Source organism: Drosophila subpulchrella, chromosome 2R (genome assembly GCF_014743375.2).
Source record: "Drosophila subpulchrella strain 33 F10 #4 breed RU33 chromosome 2R, RU_Dsub_v1.1 Primary Assembly, whole genome shotgun sequence".
Taxonomy (NCBI): domain Eukaryota; kingdom Metazoa; phylum Arthropoda; class Insecta; order Diptera; family Drosophilidae; genus Drosophila; species Drosophila subpulchrella.
In genome coordinates this window covers 1,037,821-1,054,434 of record NC_050611.1, presented here as the reverse complement: position 1 = coordinate 1,054,434, position 16,614 = coordinate 1,037,821, and the positions used below count along the sequence as shown (strand labels likewise).

The 16,614-nt window shown below is 46.9% G+C and overlaps 5 protein-coding genes across 6 annotated transcripts; 3 read left to right on the top strand and 2 right to left on the bottom strand.

Moving 5' to 3' along the window:
* Positions 1–55: 55 nt before the first annotated feature.
* LOC119552120 (ribonuclease 3) lies at positions 56–4,366 on the bottom strand. The gene is made up of 3 exons (XM_037861906.1): positions 2,793–4,366; positions 414–2,738; positions 56–352 (listed from the first exon to the last, which is right to left on the bottom strand). The coding sequence occupies exons 1-3, from the start codon at positions 4,294–4,296 to the stop codon at positions 222–224; spliced, it is 3,960 nt and encodes a 1,319-aa protein (XP_037717834.1). The 5' UTR covers positions 4,297–4,366; the 3' UTR covers positions 56–221.
* A 45-nt stretch (positions 4,367–4,411) lies between these two features.
* Positions 4,412–5,768, top strand: LOC119552123 (ribonuclease H1). Its single transcript, XM_037861910.1, has 5 exons — positions 4,412–4,792; positions 4,851–4,910; positions 4,967–5,202; positions 5,258–5,528; positions 5,589–5,768. Exons 1-5 carry the CDS (start codon positions 4,448–4,450, stop codon positions 5,682–5,684), a joined length of 1,008 nt encoding a protein of 335 aa, XP_037717838.1. The 5' UTR covers positions 4,412–4,447; the 3' UTR covers positions 5,685–5,768.
* Position 5,769: 1 nt separating this feature from the next.
* Positions 5,770–7,149, top strand: LOC119552124 (phosphatidylinositol-glycan biosynthesis class X protein). Its single transcript, XM_037861911.1, has 4 exons — positions 5,770–5,960; positions 6,021–6,153; positions 6,211–6,359; positions 6,424–7,149. The coding sequence occupies exons 1-4, from the start codon at positions 5,830–5,832 to the stop codon at positions 6,830–6,832; spliced, it is 822 nt and encodes a 273-aa protein (XP_037717839.1). The 5' UTR covers positions 5,770–5,829; the 3' UTR covers positions 6,833–7,149.
* LOC119552122 (putative inorganic phosphate cotransporter) lies at positions 6,897–10,194 on the bottom strand. Of its 2 annotated transcripts, none has more exons than XM_037861909.1 (4): positions 10,091–10,194; positions 8,499–8,708; positions 7,989–8,443; positions 6,897–7,922 (listed from the first exon to the last, which is right to left on the bottom strand). In XM_037861909.1, exons 1-4 carry the CDS (start codon positions 10,122–10,124, stop codon positions 7,188–7,190), a joined length of 1,434 nt encoding a protein of 477 aa, XP_037717837.1. In that variant the 5' UTR covers positions 10,125–10,194; the 3' UTR covers positions 6,897–7,187. The 2 variants fall into 2 exon arrangements, with proteins under 2 accessions (XP_037717837.1, XP_037717836.1); XM_037861908.1 differs by lacking the exon at positions 10,091–10,194 and adding an exon at positions 8,773–9,154.
* A 2,381-nt stretch (positions 10,195–12,575) lies between these two features.
* On the top strand, positions 12,576–14,773 carry LOC119551704. Its single transcript, XM_037861177.1, has 3 exons — positions 12,576–12,753; positions 12,807–13,876; positions 13,940–14,773. The coding sequence occupies exons 1-3, from the start codon at positions 12,639–12,641 to the stop codon at positions 14,591–14,593; spliced, it is 1,839 nt and encodes a 612-aa protein (XP_037717105.1). The 5' UTR covers positions 12,576–12,638; the 3' UTR covers positions 14,594–14,773.
* Positions 14,774–16,614: the final 1,841 nt, after the last annotated feature.

The window sequence follows — 16,614 nt, the reverse complement described above, 5'->3', positions numbered from 1 at the left end:
TAGCATAAGCATAAAAATTGTATCACGGTTTTGTAGATTACCTTTAAACTTCCCTTATAAGTTTCTAGGTAATCTACAAAACCGTGATACAATTTTTATGCTTATGCTAACTGAGAGAATTTTTTAGTCAATCTATTGATATTGACAAAAGCAAACTATTTTCAGTTCCGTACCTACGATTCTCATTACTAGGCTTGGTCCTCTACTAATATCAGATACTTTTATCCCAATGATGTTAGGGAAGATACCGAAGAACTCTTTCTAACGCGGCGCTGACGCTTGGCAGATGAGCTGGACCCATCGCTATCGCTGCTGCTGCTGCTATTGCCACTTCTATTCAACTTTAAGGGCACTGGAAAAGGAAATGATATATATGTAGTTATATACACCGCACATTCTGTCTGTAAACTTACTTGTTGGGCTCTTGGGAGCAGGGCTTTCAAAGTCATCATCCTCTGGCAGCTCGTCGCTGGAAATGTTCTCGTGCATGCGATACTGTTTGGGCAGGTGACTTTCATCCTGTAGCGGAGCCGCATACTTCGGCCGCTTGACCTTCTCCTCCTGGTGCTGCCGATCACTGTCGTTGTCCAACTCGTTTCCCGTTTGCTTCTTGATGCTCTTGGCGATCACGCGTTTCTGGTGATCCAGTTGCGGAAAGAGATCCCTCGAATTCTCTAGTGCCTGCTTGGCCGCGTTCATCTCCGCCTGCTGAATGGAAGAGCCACTGGAGGTGGCCAGCCGCTTCGATCGGAAGTACACGGCCACCTTGTACACCCGCGTGTTGGTTGGACCACTAGCCTCCACTACCTTATAGTAGGGAATGTCAGGTTCGCCTCCATCCATTGTGCGCAGGGTGAGACAGCACTGCTGCAGCTTGGACTTGGGATCATTCCAGTCTTGGTTCATGATGAATAGCTGCAGGCGCGGGAACAAGCATACGTGACAGAACTGCTCGCAATACAAGAGACCTTTGTCCACGTAAAGGGCGCCCAGAAAGGCCTCCAGAAGATCGGCGCGATCCTTGGTCTTCAAATCTGCCTTGGGATTGGCATAAACCGCATACTTGGGCATTCCCAAGTCATCGCAGACCACCGCTTGTGTGCGGTTATTAACCAGTGAGGAACGCAGTAGGGACAAATGTCCCTCGTGATGCTCGGGAAAGTGGCGGTACAGGTACTCCGAGCAAATCAACTGCAACACAGTGTCTCCGAGGAATTCTAATCGCTGATTGGACCCCAAGGTTAAGTGTGTGAATCCAATGGACCGATCGGTAAACGCGCGGGCCAAGAGCCGGATGTGCTTGAACTTGATTCCGATGGAGTCCTCGAACTTGGTGAGCTCCTTAAGCACTCGATAGGAATCAATGCAGTTGCGATCGCCTAGGGGCTCCTGTTCCTGCAACGGATGCTCCGGCAGGTTTTTCCAGATACTTAACAGCTTGTCGTCCTGCCGAAAAAGTGCATCCGTAAACACCTCATCCGCCACCTTGATCCCACCATCCAGGAGAAGGGCACCCATAAGTGCTTCAAAGCAATTGGCCATGGCGTGGCGCAGTTCCAGCTCGTGGCACAGATCGGACCCGTGGGCATACAGCATGAACTCTTCCAGTTGCAGCTTCTTGGCCAGCAGGGCCAGGTGCTGGTTCTGGACAATCGCTGCCCGATATGTGGCCAAGCCACCCTCCTCCAGTTCCGGGAACATGAAGAAGAGATGGATCGAGCTCAAGAACTCAACAACAGCATCGCCGAGGAATTCCAGCCTCTCGTTGTGTGTGATATTGGAAACAGTTTCGTGATCCTTGCCAAACCGGGACATGATGCTTACTAATGTGTTGATTCCTCGCTTGCGGGTGTTCATGTAGTGGATCTTACGATCTCCGTATTCCGGTTGCCGGATGCCGCAGTTGGTTAGCGAGTTGCGGGCATGATCCGGATTGGTGCCGTAGTTCTCCTTGTAGGAGGGATGCGTCAGCGCCAACTGAAGCAAATAGCGATTTTTGAAGCTATAACCAATGCTCTCCTCTAGCAGGTCCAGTGACTTATGGAAGCGGAGGTGACCTGTTAGGACAGGAACCAGCATGGCGTGCTGCACCACATCGCACATAATTCCCGTGCGATAGAATCCCTCTGAGCTGATGGCCACCGTGATGTTGCGCTTCATACGTCCCTGCGTACGCATCTCCTGAAGGCGTTGCTCCTTCTCCTCCAGCTTGCGCTTATCCTTGAACGAGGGCTTTGACATATTGGCCATCAGATGCCGGAACTTGACGTACTCCCGCCACGCCTTCTGGTACTCCGGATTGCCCGCGTAGCTTAGCTGTGGCGGACGAATACCGAAGTGCACAATTGCGGGATGCGAGATTCCAGTCTCGCGATCCACGCACTCCGGTAGATCGGAGTTGTTCCTGTCCAATTGATCTACGCGCAGGGAGCACGGCTTGTGTCCCGGCTTTGTGACCAGCATTCCCTTGATGAAGTCCACGTAGTTCTGCCACTCGCTTTGACTAATCTGGTTCAGGTGCAGAAGCTGCTGCCGTTCCACTAGCTGGGCGGAATTATCCAGGAGGTAGCGGAGTACCTCGACCATGGCCAGAACCTCCTTTCCATTATCTGGAAGATCGCGGACGAAACGCGGTAGGAAGTGGAATGCCGGGCAGGATTCCTCGGCGCTGCCAGACACCACATTAGGCATCAGATTAAAATCCACCAGCTCCAGCAGTTCATGGAACAGGTATTTGACTGAAATCAAGCACTGGGTATAGATAATATTAAGCAGTTTTTAGTTTTACTTACAAAAAAGATCCAACTCGTGGATCGTAAAGTTCTCCGGCATTTTCTCTTCCTCGTACTCAATGGTATACTCGATGTTGAAACGGATCACTTTACACACTGGTAGATCGGTGAGACGCACGTGCGAGAGAAGCGAGAAGCCCTCGAACAGGAACTCGTGCTCATCATGCTTGATGATGGTGGGTGTCTTGGTCAGAAAGTTTGTGGGCGGCGAGATACTGATCCTGTAGTGGAAAAGCTTTCCGGCATTGTTGCTGTTTGGGTCGCACAACTTGTAGCCAGTTTCGCCCGGATAGATGCCATGGCGGATCCCAATGCGCCGAGACTTGGCCGAGCAACGGCACAAAGGACCGTCGTTCATCTCACCGGCATCGTTGTGCCAGAGATCTGCGTGAACCCTCTGCGGATGCTGCACCTTGCGTGACAACTCCTCCATGCAGCAGTCTTGCTCGATCTTAAAGGCGTCGTCGTCGGAGTCCTCGTCAGAGGAAGAGGAGGATGAGCAGGCCTCTGACTTGTGTTTATGCTTGCAGACACGCCGGCGCGCCTTCCTCGGAGGCGGCACGTAAACGGGCAGCTTCTGGCGTACCCGCTCCGCTCTCTGCAGCAGCTCCTCGTCGAACAGGTTGCACAGCTTCTGCAGCCGCACGCGACCCTTGACCTCGTTCTCGCTCTTGGTGCGCTCGTAGTAGGGCTCAGCTGGCGAGGATCGCACCCAGGATTCGGCCGGTGCATCCGCCTCGCTGAGGGCGTTCATCTTCTTGACATAATCCTCGGGTTTCTCGCAGAAGTTGGAGCACCACTGCCGCAGGAGGCGGTCCCTTTCGGTCTCCACTTTGGGCTTTGGTCTGGGCTTCTCTACGGGCTCGCTTCTCTCCCTCTCGCGATAGTTGCGCTGCGGGTAATCCTCGCTGCCTGCACCCCTTCCAGATCCATAGTAGCCATGGTGGGATCCCTTTGGTGGCCTGTGGGCATAGTGTCCATGTCCATGTCGTGATTCGTGAGCATATCGGGGCTCTTGCTGATGTCGGTGTTCCTGGCCATGTCGCTGCTCATAACGCTTTCCCGAGCTGTAGCCTGGATAATGGTGGTAGCCTTGGCTGGAGCCATAGGAACTGTACCTCTCCCTTTCCGATGATTGTCGGTAGTTGGAGGCGTATGCGGGATAGCGCTCTGGGTACTTGTAACTCTCGTGGGGATAGGATGTTCCTGGTGCCTGGTAGGCGGACTCCTGTCCATAGAACTTCTGTGCTGGGTCCTGGTAAGCATAGCCATCGTATCCGTAAGTCGCCTGCTGCTGGTAGGGATCGTAGCTGGGGATGGGGCCGGCGTGAAGAGTCGATGCCGCCGGATACACGTAATCCTGAGCTTGCGTTTCATTGGACAAGTAAGTGTGCGAGGCCACACCGACTCCCGGCGGAGACAGGGCATCGTCTGACTCGGGCGGGGGTGGAGGAGGCGGAGGAGGAGGCTGGACAGGCGGCGGCGGTAAAGGCGGTTGGTACATGTTTCTTTATGAAAAACTTTCTGGAAAACCGGCAAGTTGTTTTTTTTTCCACCGCGAATGGACTGATCTGGCAACTCCCGGGGGTTTGTTTACATTCGCCCATCCGGCAAGGCCATGCCACATATGTTTCGATAGACGACGCCATTGAAATATGCTACTTCCCCGGTATTTTTCGTGGAGCCTCCAACGCTGCACGATGGCCTTCTACGCCGTAGCCAGTGGTCGGAGGGCAGGAGTATACGGCTCTTGGGCGGAGTGCGAGGAGCAGGTCAAGGGCTTCAAGAACGCCAAGTACAAGAAGTTCAACACGCGCCAGGAGGCGGAGCAGTTCGTCAATGGCTGTAAACCGCTGTATGCTCCACAGGATGCGGCGGTGCCCCTGGGCCAGAAGCAGGCAGCTCCGGCTAGTTGGAAGGAAAGGATCGATAGGATCGAGAAGCCCAAGTACACAGAGGCCTGGCCCGAAGAGGATCACGACCTGATTGAAGATGAGCTGGTGAGCAGGAGAATATACAAGTGTGAAATATGCAATCCCTGACCGTCTCTACTTTTAGAATGCTGCCATGAACGAAGTGGAAGGAGATCCAAAGCCATCATCTAGCAGTGGCAGTTTGGTAGGTGATCAAAGTGCCTCCCGTAGACCACACTAAACATATGTACCCATTTTCAGGCAGACATCCTCAATCGCAAGCGAAAAGGCAACGACTCTAGCGGTACTAGAAATAAGATCCCACGACATGCATCTCACGTATCTGAAGCCACGGCTCTCAAGCAGGTGGGTGCCTTTCAGTTCGAAATCGACGCCGAGGGCTATGTGATTGTGTACACAGATGGCTCTTGCATAGGAAATGGGCGTCCTGGAGCCAGTGCCGGCTATGGCGTTTATTTCGGCAAGAATCACCAGCTGTAAGTGGTTAATGTAAGTCGAAATTAATGCTATATAACCACTAAACCCTTAAAGAAATGCAGCCAAGCCCGTGGAAGGCCGCGTCACCAACAATGTCGGTGAAATACAGGCCGCAATTTATGCCATAAAAACCGCCCTGGATTTGGGAATCCAGAAACTGTGCATCAGCACTGACTCCCAGTTCCTGATCAACTCCATAACCCTTTGGGTAGCGGGTTGGAAGAAAAGAGACTGGAAGCTGAAGAACAATCAGCCTGTGAAGAACGTAGTTGACTTCAAAGAATTGGATAAGCTGCTCCAGGACAACAATATATCAGTAAAATGGGTGGGTAAATTAGTAAAATACCTTGCAACATTTTGCTTAACTTTATTTCGGAATTCCTAGAACTACGTGGAGGCTCACAAGGGCATAGAGGGCAACGAAATGGCCGATAAATTAGCGCGACAAGGATCCGCTATGTATAAGGAAAGGAACTCCTGATAAGCATTTTTGAAATTAAGCGCCTTTGTAGTGTGTAATCGATGTGGCAACGCTGAATAAATTGAAGTGCATTGACAACCCTAACCCAAATGTTTTTATTTACAATTTTTCATCGGAAGTTTTTAAGTTTAACTAGGCTATACAAATGTTTTCCAGGGTAAACGACAAGTGTTTATTGTTTATTTTGGTTTTGGCATTAACGGGAGGAGTGGGCTACTGCTATGTGGTGGAACCACCCATTATTCAAGTGGAAATGGACAAAGCCGGCATGCACAGGTTTTTGCCAGGAGAGTGCTCTTTGAATTTGTTAAATTAAAGTGAGAATTGTTCTTACAGGTCCCTCACGTACCGCCTGCGATTCGACTATCCACTGGTGGGCAAGGGTTGCGAGTACGCGCTGCTCCAGGCATTTCCCGCATCTGTTTACATAAGCACGGACGAACTGGACGACCTGCAGCGTTTGAAGAGGGTGCGTTATCGGGAAGATTAACTTACAAGGACCGTCCATAACATTGTGCCTTTTTAGTTGAGTGCCGTCTACCCGAAGTTCGTCAACATTGAAGTGGCCACGGAACGGGCGCAGCCCTTCTCCGTTTTACTGCGCGGTACACCCAAGATTACGGAGACGCTGGCTTTGCCAGTGCATTTTCGCTACCATGCCCCCAGTGATAAGCGGTGCGGTGATCTTGAATGTTGAATTGCATTTTCACACCAGAATAACACCATGTAATCCCCTCAGGTCGGCTGCCACGGTGGCCATCCCCCTGCCGGAGCTCTATCTGAACTGCCCGATGGCCGATAGTGAGCTAATCGAGAACGAGTTGGTTGCCCGGCCCGATAAGCTATACTGCCTGAATGCGGCGGAAAGCCGCTTTGATGAGAACGTCGTCAAGGATGGCCAGCCGACGACCATGGCGAATCTGGAGCGCTGCAACTGGAGGCGGGTGCACGTGGACTGCCAGCTGAAGACGCCACTACGTGCCGAGATACCGGTGGGCCAGGCGACCGCCTACGGCCCGGTGCTGTGCGCCACCATTCTGCTCGGCTGGTCCCTGGCCCTGTGGACCATCATCCGCTCCATGGCCAACACGCGACGCATCAATCAGCGTCTTAACGAGCAGCGTCTGCTACAGCAAAAGGTCAAGTAACAGGCGACAAAGTCGGTGCGGTTCCAAGTCAACAATGGTTAATCTAACGACACATTCCGGCGAATACACAGGGCTGTAAATATTTATTAGTATGCTGTATGCATAGACGATTTACTTATTGACATACTCAAAACGACTTAATCACCCTAGAAACGTGCCACGTCGTAAAGTGCTTTCACACAACTAAGTCATATTAAGCTTCCCTTAGCATAAGCGTAAACATAAACCAATATCTTTAGTTAAAGCTAGGCATATCAAAATTTCGCTGGCACAGACGGCAAGCTATAATAACAATAATATATAACTACTACAATTAACGAGATTGTCAGTGGGCTACATGAGCAGGGCGTGTGCCTTAGAACCGATTATCCTTTTCGGACGTTGGAGCAATGAACTTTGAATCGTTCTCTTGGTGGTTGCGCAGTGTCATGGTGCTGGACATGGAAGGCGGCTCGTTCCACGGCTGAATAGTGGCCTTGCCAAATATCACGAACAAGGTGTTGCACACCAGGTAAATTCCTCCCGTTATGAAGAACACCAGCCGCCACTCGCTTGCATCCTCCTCATCTGATATGATCGCCCCCACCACTAATGGAGCCACTATGGAGGTCACGCCCGCAATGCCATTGGTCACTCCCATCATGGCACCGGCAAAGTTGGGCGAAAGATCGATGTGATTGATCAGGTAGCCGCAGAAGCAGCCCGCATTGATACCCACGGCCAGCGTCAGCAGAAGAATGGCCCATGTCTTCTCGTCCGCAGTCATGTATCCCAATCCAATCAAACAAGCCATCGGTCCCCACTGTCCTATTGAGTTGAAGAGCTTCCGGGCCGTGGTGATCGTGATGGTGCCCCGATTGATGAGCAAATCCGATATGGGACTGACCACAAAGCAGAGCAAACCCATGGCGAAGTACGGCAGCGAGGAGAGGAAGGCATTGGACTTGACGTTCAGCTGCAGAACCTTGCTCATGTACGTGGGCATTTCGGTGAGTAGTGTGTAGAAGCCCCAGGTGAATCCACAATGGGCTGCTAGCAGACCGTAGAAGGCTGGCGACTTGAAGATCGACAACCAGGGCACGGGCATAGACTGAAAGTAGAGGTGGAACCTTAAGGATTACCCAAACTTTGATGAGACCACTAAAAGCGCACTAACCTGACTTGAGCTATTGCTGCCCGTAAGGCTCTCGATGTACTCCACCTCGCTTTTGCTGATCCTGGTCGCCGTGGCGGGTTCATCGGCCGCCTGCCAGAAGAAGAGCAGCGCCCAGGCCAGGCCTAGACCTCCGGACAGGTAGAATAATCCCGGCCAGCCCATGCTGGATTCGAAGATAAACCCACTGGTGACCAGGATAACCGCCGTTCCGAACTGTGCTCCCGAATAAACGCCCGTTGTAAGGACTCCTCGCTCTGTGCGCGGCACCCACTTGGCCAGCAGAGTGTGAACACACGGATAGACAGTTCCCTGAACCAGTCCGGTGAAGACGCGCAGGACGCAAATACTCTCCCAGCCGCTTTTGGCTGCCAGGGGATGGAAGAAGCATAAGATGCCTCCAATTGCCGTCGCCGAACCCAGGACCAACTTTGCTCCAAATCGCTTCGCAAGGAGTCCTAAAAAAGAAGGGGTTACAAATTTTGAATTTCGGCAGGTGTTTTAGTAGCTCACCTGCCGGCACCTGGGACACCACATAGCCCCAAAAAAAGCTACTGAGGATCAAGGACTTATCCGACGTATCCCAGTTGTAGAATGGAGCACCTGCGGTGGATTGGGTCATGGGAACGATGCCAGCCGAGATGTTGACCCGCTGGAAGTAGTTGATCATCATGCCAACGAACAGGAGGATTGCCTGCCAGTGGCGTGCTCCAAAACCTCTGGCTAAAAGGATATGATAAGTTATATTAGTTAATTATGTTACAAAAACAGTGAACGTATCTTTTACAGGCTATTTTCCTGAGCGGATTTGGAAATACGCGCACTAGCAGGGGCCTTCTTTCTCCGTTGGAATAATAAACCATGTTTGATTAGTTACGGATTTAACGGGCGTCTGGCCATACGATTTATTGATTGCCTCATTATAAATGTACTGTGCGAATTGTTTGTCACTGGCTTGATTATTTCTGGGACCCTTTTTACTCAATTTACATTTTATTGCCGTTTAACAATGCTCTGATAGTGACTTTTCCATTAATTAACGGTTCCGACAGAGCTCTGTGAGTTTTATTATAATAATATTGTCATTATCATTAACGCCTGCCAATGAGGAAAACAAAAGCCGCTTCACTCTCAATGGAAAAGTTCTCGATGGCGACAGTGGAGTAGATTTGAGAGGGGGCAGAATGTGTGAGCAGAGTCGTATACTTTAATTGCCTCTTATGAACTCGATGGACCGTGAGATTAAGTCCCCCAAAAATTGTGGCCTTGAAGATGTACAGTCCTCACAAAAGATAATAAGTATTTTCTTTGTGTCAAACGTATTTAACTCTTGATGATCTTCATAAAGTCTCTAGTCTCAGCAAGTGACTGATATATGTACAATACGACCAGATATGGTTTGCAAATATAGCCAGACGTTTGTTTCGCAATGGAACCATCTCTTAGGGTAGGTCTGGTGTGTCGTAAAGTGCAGTTATAGTACAGAAAGACAGCGATCGTATAAGACCAACACCTCTTAAAGCGGCGGCGGGGTATTATGAAGATTATCAGTGATATAAGTATGTACACTATAATCTTGGATTTCTGTCATAACATACGTCGTCCATTTCCTATCAATAACCTATAATTAGCTGTTGGTTCTGTATAAGACTCCGATGAAGATCTGTCACATTGACCGGAGACCCACAGAATCACTCGTTAACCCTTTGGATACGAAGGCAGTCCAGCTTTGGTAATATTTTCCAAACTTATTTTACCTTCTGGCAACAGAACTTTGTAGCCCATATTTTGTAAAAGATATTCTTTAGATCGTATTTTCGTGGATCAATCTGATACCAGATAATTTAGAAGAAGTAAACATGCTAACGCCTCTCTTTTAATTATTATGATATCAAAATTTCATTGTATCAGACTGAATATTGACCCAAATCGATATTTTGATAATGCAATATTTTACATTTTACAAATGTAAGTAAATATAACTCAAAATATATAAACTACACTTTGTATGATGCACTACTTCGACTGTATTTCGCACGGTTTAGCTAATTGCACTTGAACAGAAACTCAAAACACATCGACTGTCTCTTGGATTAGTCACTTACGCCTTGCCTTATCCTCTGAGGTGTCGAAACCCATGTTAATGATATATTTGTTATTTCACGTCGGACTAAAAGTCGTCAGGAGTGCCTGGACGCGAAATCGTTAGATGACTGCGGAGCGATTGGTGTACCTTTCGCTTTTATACTGATATCACAAGAACCCACTTCCCTGATTACAGGGGCCTCCGCCTCCAGTTCTTGAGTGCCGGCGAGGCTACGCAGATCGTTTGCCGTTATCGCGGCAATAATCATAAAACCATAAACCTCCATCAGAGATCTCGGCACTTGTTGCGACCGATCCAATTCGAATTATATTTTGCCTTGTCTTTGATTTACTTTTACTTGCCGAGAGGTCTATAAACAATTGATCCATTATCGCGATCTGCTACTGGCCACAGTAATAGTATAGTGGGAATGGAGCTATCTCACCTTTAGAGAGTCACTGTGCTGCAGTAGAAAGCCCTTTTAAGGCCTGTGATTCAAGTGTAATCTCTTGTTTTGTGCACTTTTTCACAGAATTGTGTCGGCAAGAGTTGGTGATTATCTAATTGTTTTATGGCCTCCGAGTAGAGTCGTCCACACATCGGATTCCAGGTGAATTCTGGGGAAAGCCTATATAGGTTTAAGCGATGTGTCAACTTTAAAAGTGTATCATTGATGTAATTATCATTATATAAGGAGAAAGTGTGTGGGATAATAACTAAATGAAGGGGTCCCTGAAATCTATAACATCCAATCAGTGAGGCTAGGGCAAGGGAGAAGCTGAACACCAGAATTTTCGACAATTTCCCTATTTTTTGTGCAGAAATTTTATTTTCGTTCCGGCATTCCTGCAACCGAAACCGACTTAAAGGCTACTTATCTTATAATCGAGGTACTCGACTATAGCTTCTTTTCCTGCTCTTATTTCTTGTAATTTAAAATAAGCTGTACATTATGTACTTGTTCTTTTTTTATTTCTTATTTTTTAACGTAAAATAAATTGTAACTTCGGCAAGCTGAAGTTTCTTTACCCTTTCAGGTCGTTCCCATGGCAGCTAAATACATATATGCTAAAAAGTCGCCCGATTTTGAATATGTTATGAAAAACAAAAGTTATAATATTCTTAAATTAAAAAAAAATATTTATTGATCAATTCTATGGGAGGTGTAGGATATAGTTGCCCGATCCGGGTCGTTCCGACTTATATACTACCTGCAATAGAAATAAGAATTTTGGGAAGGCTAGCTTTAAGGATAGCTTTAAAACTGAGAGACTAGTTTGCGTCAAAACGGACAGACGGACATGGCTAGATCGACTCGTCTAGTGATGCTTCTCAAGAATATATATTTTATGGGGTCGGAAACGTCCCTTTCACTGCGTTGCAAACTTCTGACTAAAATCATTATACCCTCTGCAAGGGTATAAAAACCACAACTTTTTTGGTTACAGGTGTTTACTACTGTGGCAAAAAGTATGATCAATTTGTTTGTAAGTATTTAAAATACACTTAGGGCAGCACATTTCCAATCACCGAAATATGCCTAAAAGTCCATTTCCAGTAATAGCCATCAGCGATTTCTTCAATTTTTGTTATTTCCGCATTTGACTTGAAACGCGTTCCCTGGTGAAGTCTCTCTAGATGTGGAAATAGCCAGAAGTCACACGGACTTAAATCAGGCAAATACGGTGGTTGTCACAAAAACCAAGACGTGTTATATTCCATAATTCTGGTCTTCTTACACGAACTGCTTCTCGCAAACGTCGAACAACGCTCAAATAATAATCCTTGTTAATAGATTGGCTGGGTGAAAGGAATTCACATTCAAAAACAAAAATTCATTGAAAATGTTTTATGTTTATTTAGATTGATCTTTTACAATTCATTTGAGTTAGGTTTTGAATACAACATCGACCAAATTGCCACCTTTGTTGTTGATGGCAAAAAGTGTCAGTTTTGGAGCATTTTCCATGACTTTCTCGAGCGTATCGGCCGTTATATTTGGGTGCAAATACTCTAATTATAATATTTATTTGTTTAAATTATTGTAGAATTGTCGGAAGTGCGATCCAATGGATGCAGTTATTAGTGCAAAAAAAAATACTTCAAACAATAAGATTGTACGAAAGCACTGCACTATTTATTTTGCATTATTTGTTTCAAACACTTCCCTTAACTGGTAAAACTCCCTCCCTGAAGTATTTTTGTACCACAAAATTATGGTTTAGCGAACATTTACTAATTTTTTGAATCATATGTTTTGAAACCTATAACAATTGACACAAGGGATTCGTATGTTTAATAGCTTTTTTATTTTTAAACATCTGATTAATGATATGGCTGTTGCTCGCAGACAACACTGCCGCATTGAACAAAAAATATAAGTTGTAATATACTTTACAGCTCATTTTTAAAAGTCGATACAACATCGACATCATTTGCCAAAACATCGATATCAGGAGGGAACTACAAAATGGAACAACATCGAAGTTTATCGATGTTTCTCCACTTCGCCAAAGATTGATTCCACTTTACTCCGTTCACCAGAAAAACATTAAAACGCAGATGAAATGGCCAGCGATTTTCCGCCATTGGCCATCCGAATTTGGATGGACAAGCTGAAGAAGGGCGTTGGCCAGCCAGTGGCTGTCCTAGAACGCTCCCTGCTTAACTCCATGAGTGCTGGTAGGTGAATCATTTTAACCCAATCCAATCCAAAGTTTAACAACTCCACCCAGAGGCAGCCAGTTTGTCGGTGAAGAATGCGATGGAGCGGGGCATACTGGTGCCAAGAGCAGCCAACGGAAGGGCCAAGCGGCTGACCCTCACCTTTTGCCAGAAGGTGAGCAGCCTGCCCAGTCCCACGGGAGATCCCTACTGCTTCGAGTGCCATTTGCCAGGAGTCGTGAAGAAATGCGCGTCCTGTGAACGCTGCTTTCACGAGGATTGCCAGCGAAAGGATCCCGAGAAGCCCAATTACTCGGTGCCCTCGGACAAGAATCAGCCCTACCGGTTTCCGTCAGCGGTCAGCGAGTCGGACAAGGAGCCGGAGCACAGCACCCCGAACTTAGAGGCTGCCCGGACACCCACGCCAAAGCTCCTGCTCGATCACAATAGCAACATCAGTCAGGAACCAATAGCCACTCCGGAATTCCTTAAGCACGAGAGCCCCGAGTGGGACGACGATGTATTCTTTGTGAGCGAGCGGAAGGGCGCCCGCCAGCGAAAGCAGGCCAGGGTCAAGGATGAAGTGCAGACTAGTTCGGACAGCGATGAGGGCAGTGATCTACAGCGATGCACACGTTGCCGTCTACTCGCCCTGGCCGCTCTCCTCAATCCACCGCAGTTGGAAAAACAGGAACTGGGCTGCCTTTTGAGATACTCTTGGGAAAAGCATTACTCCTGGATATCCATGGACGTTTCCAAGTACATGGCCAAGCACTGGAACGAACGCGACAAGACGCTGGTCAAGCGCACCATTTTTAAGACAAAGATCTTGGGGCTGTCCGACATCGAGCGGAACATCGAGACTGAGAAGTATAAGTACTTGGCGGAGTTTCTAATGGACCTGCTCGATCTGCAACACAACATTGCAGTATTTTTTGGGCCCAAAAGCGTCGAGTACAATGCCACCAAGTGGTTGTTGAGGGATGTGACGCACGATATCCGGGAAATACGACGATGTCCCGACTGCTATAGGTATTCCAACGAGGCTAGTCTGTCTCAGCTTTGGTTCGCCAAGCCCTGTCTTCAGCGGCACGAGTTGGTTTTTGCCAAACAAACGGGTTCGCCACCCTGGCCTGCAAAGGTAGATATTCGAAGAGTGTTTTAAACTTTATAGCAATGTTATACTATAGTTATTTTTCACCAGGTCATGAGCGTGTCAAGAAGGCAGCCCATCAAGTACGATGTCCGCTTTTTCGGTGGTTCTCATTCCCGGGCACTCATCTCTGAACGTGATATTACTCCCATAGAGTCCGACATTCAGTCGCATTTCAAGCCACGGAACTCTCGAGCCCTGAGTGCAGCTTTAAGGGAACTGCAGTGCCACATGATCTTGTCACACTATTCCGCCTCGTTGTTTGGGTTCCATGCAGATCCCATAGTTGCCGAGAATCTCATCCAGGTAGCCCTTTCCCATTGCACGGAATCAACAGAAACTACTTCGACTGGCAAGCGAGGAAGACCTCCGACTCCGGCCACTCTCGGCACTGCAAAGAAGAGAAGGCTTAATTTCAGCGCTCCAGATACCCCATCACCAGTGCCCATCCGTGGCATTTCTGACTTAGTTACCTATGAAAATCTAACCGCCGAAATAGTGCAGGCGCACGAGAATCTGTTGAACTGCCAGAGCGAGCTGACCGCCATGCAAAAGAAGCTGGATGAAGTTAAAAGGAAGCATTGGTGCTATCTCTGCCTGCAAGAGGCCGTCTTCGACTGCTGCTTTACTGCGTCCTACTGCAGCGCAGAGTGCCAGCGACGCGATAAGAAACGCCACCAGGCCACTTGCAAAGTCAATCTCTAAAACAAGATTAAAGAGAAAAAATATAAACACAGTTTCGAGGTTTTTAGTGTAGGTATATGAAACTGGATTATTGCAATCCAAAGTGATAAAATCTCGTTTCCTACAATCATTTGTATTAAATGTATCCGTTCTTAAGATATCGCAAGTTATTCCAAGAAAATATAGATTGTTAAACAAGTACTTGTGCAATATGAATGTATTTTGGGATATTTTTGCGGCTTTTACAATTTTGAAAAGAGGCGCGCTTTGTATTCTCATGATGGGCAGCACTCTTTCCGATAGGTGGCGCCTGTAAACCTTCAACAACAATAAGACGAGAGTGCTGTAGTCGAATGGTTCGATTACACTAGCTTACAGCCAAAAGGCCCTAAGAAAGATGATATAATTATTAGATGGTACTCAGATTACACACGAGATTCTTCTGGAGTCGGCTCCATTTCTTGCTTATAACTTTTTAATGAGTAATACTAAAAAGTTCTAATTTTTTATAACATTTTTTCTTAATTTGTCAATACTTGTCAATATAAAATTATCTAAAGCCCTTTACCACACCCACTCCAGTGGCACCCATGATTTTGAAGATGTATTCTCAGTGTAACTTTATTTAATCTGGCAATTAGTTAATAAGTTACGTTGGTTGCTGAGTTCTTTTTGTTCATTCTGTTAACAGGGTCAAATATTCAACAAAATTCGGTTAAACTTTTAAAACCGATGTAATATGGTTCCATTATGGACAATTACGCTTTGGCAGTCGTGTTTACCCCGCAGATCGGATCGCAAAAAATCCGAAAAGTTCAGACGAAAGGTCAAATCGAATTCGCGGAACGCTTAAAAGGGTTCAGTGCAATTTACGAGTGCAGGCGAGCATGTGAATGCATCAGATATGAGGGGACGATAGGGGGCTGCTTACCTTACGAGTGCAGGCCGGCGGCGAATCGGCCGTTAAGCGGCTATCCCAAAATAATTGATTTATGCCGGGTTCAGCAGACTATTTTGGGGGCCAGTCCCGAAATGGAAATGGCCACAAGAGTTGGCACCTTGCGCTGGCATAGATAGAAATACATGGCTGTAATAAATACTTCACTTAGGGGGAAGCAACATCAGCACACGATTTGGGGTTTCTGGTTTCGGCATTCTGCTCCCCAAAGTCGGAAGTCACGTTTAAACGTTTTCGCTAAAAGTTTCACACAGCGGATGATTGATGAGCCAAGTATTACTTACCTATGTTCCGAATATATGGTCATTAGGGTTTCCTCGTGTTTATCTTTGGCTCGCTTTAATGCACTTTCGCCCCTTGAAATAGTAAATCATTTTCGGAGTATTTCACCCTGCCACTTAATTAAGCCAGAAGCTGAATCAATAACAAACTCTCCCATTTCATTTTCCATTTGGAGCGAGTCATTATTGTTTGCTGGATAAATATTTATTCAACATTTTTGGCCTGTGGCTGAGATGCAAGACTTTTGCATTTTGCAATCAAAATCCCTGTCAATATTTGTGAGAAAATTTGTCAAAGAAAAGCAGACAAATTCCAGTGGCAATTAGGAATATATGCACTGTAGTTTTGCTAAAAATAAACATGTATTTTTTGTGTGCTTCGTCTGTCTGCTTGCATTTTGAATTGTGTTTTAATTATATGCAAACTTCAGGGGCGTTTTCCTGAAAATTGTCTGCCGCCTATTAAAATCCCCCTGACAAGACGGAACATTTTTCATCAGCTCGTAATCAAATTAGTCGCCTGCTAATTTAAACTGCACTAATTTGTCTACGTCACGAAGGGAGTTGTCCCTCCGCTGAAGTGAATGTCTTCGTGCTTATCTTCTACCTAGCAGGTTGTCAAAAGGAGCATGACTCCAAGGAATTTGGTGACAGCTAGGAAGGATTTATTGGCCCAAAGTTGCCCGCCTACAATTGCCCAACAAGTCCTCTTAATGAATTTCTTTGCGCCAAGCGAAAGCATTCCGAATTAAGAGCAATACATGAGAGAGATTTTAAGAAAGTCTGTAGATTCAGTTAGTTCT

Coding starts and splice junctions, on each gene's coding strand:
- LOC119552120 (XM_037861906.1), bottom strand. CDS start 4,296: ATGTACCAACCGCCTTTACCGCCGCCGCCTGTCCAGCCTCCTCCTCCG. Junction 2,739..2,792: donor CCACGAGTTGGATCTTTTTT/GTAAGTAAAACT, acceptor GCTTGATTTCAG/TCAAATACCTGTTCCATGAA. Junction 353..413: donor TGCTCCCAAGAGCCCAACAA/GTAAGTTTACAG, acceptor TTCCTTTTCCAG/TGCCCTTAAAGTTGAATAGA.
- LOC119552123 (XM_037861910.1), top strand. CDS start 4,448: ATGCTACTTCCCCGGTATTTTTCGTGGAGCCTCCAACGCTGCACGATG. Junction 5,203..5,257: donor TTCGGCAAGAATCACCAGCT/GTAAGTGGTTAA, acceptor AAACCCTTAAAG/AAATGCAGCCAAGCCCGTGG. Junction 5,529..5,588: donor ACAATATATCAGTAAAATGG/GTGGGTAAATTA, acceptor CGGAATTCCTAG/AACTACGTGGAGGCTCACAA.
- LOC119552124 (XM_037861911.1), top strand. CDS start 5,830: ATGTTTTCCAGGGTAAACGACAAGTGTTTATTGTTTATTTTGGTTTTG. Junction 5,961..6,020: donor GACAAAGCCGGCATGCACAG/GTTTTTGCCAGG, acceptor TTGTTCTTACAG/GTCCCTCACGTACCGCCTGC. Junction 6,360..6,423: donor CATGCCCCCAGTGATAAGCG/GTGCGGTGATCT, acceptor TAATCCCCTCAG/GTCGGCTGCCACGGTGGCCA.
- LOC119552122 (XM_037861908.1), bottom strand. CDS start 8,848: ATGGTTTATTATTCCAACGGAGAAAGAAGGCCCCTGCTAGTGCGCGTA. Junction 8,444..8,498: donor GGTGTCCCAGGTGCCGGCAG/GTGAGCTACTAA, acceptor CTTCTTTTTTAG/GACTCCTTGCGAAGCGATTT. Junction 7,923..7,988: donor GCAGCAATAGCTCAAGTCAG/GTTAGTGCGCTT, acceptor CTCTACTTTCAG/TCTATGCCCGTGCCCTGGTT.
- LOC119551704 (XM_037861177.1), top strand. CDS start 12,639: ATGGCCAGCGATTTTCCGCCATTGGCCATCCGAATTTGGATGGACAAG. Junction 12,754..12,806: donor GCTTAACTCCATGAGTGCTG/GTAGGTGAATCA, acceptor AACTCCACCCAG/AGGCAGCCAGTTTGTCGGTG. Junction 13,877..13,939: donor CGCCACCCTGGCCTGCAAAG/GTAGATATTCGA, acceptor ATTTTTCACCAG/GTCATGAGCGTGTCAAGAAG.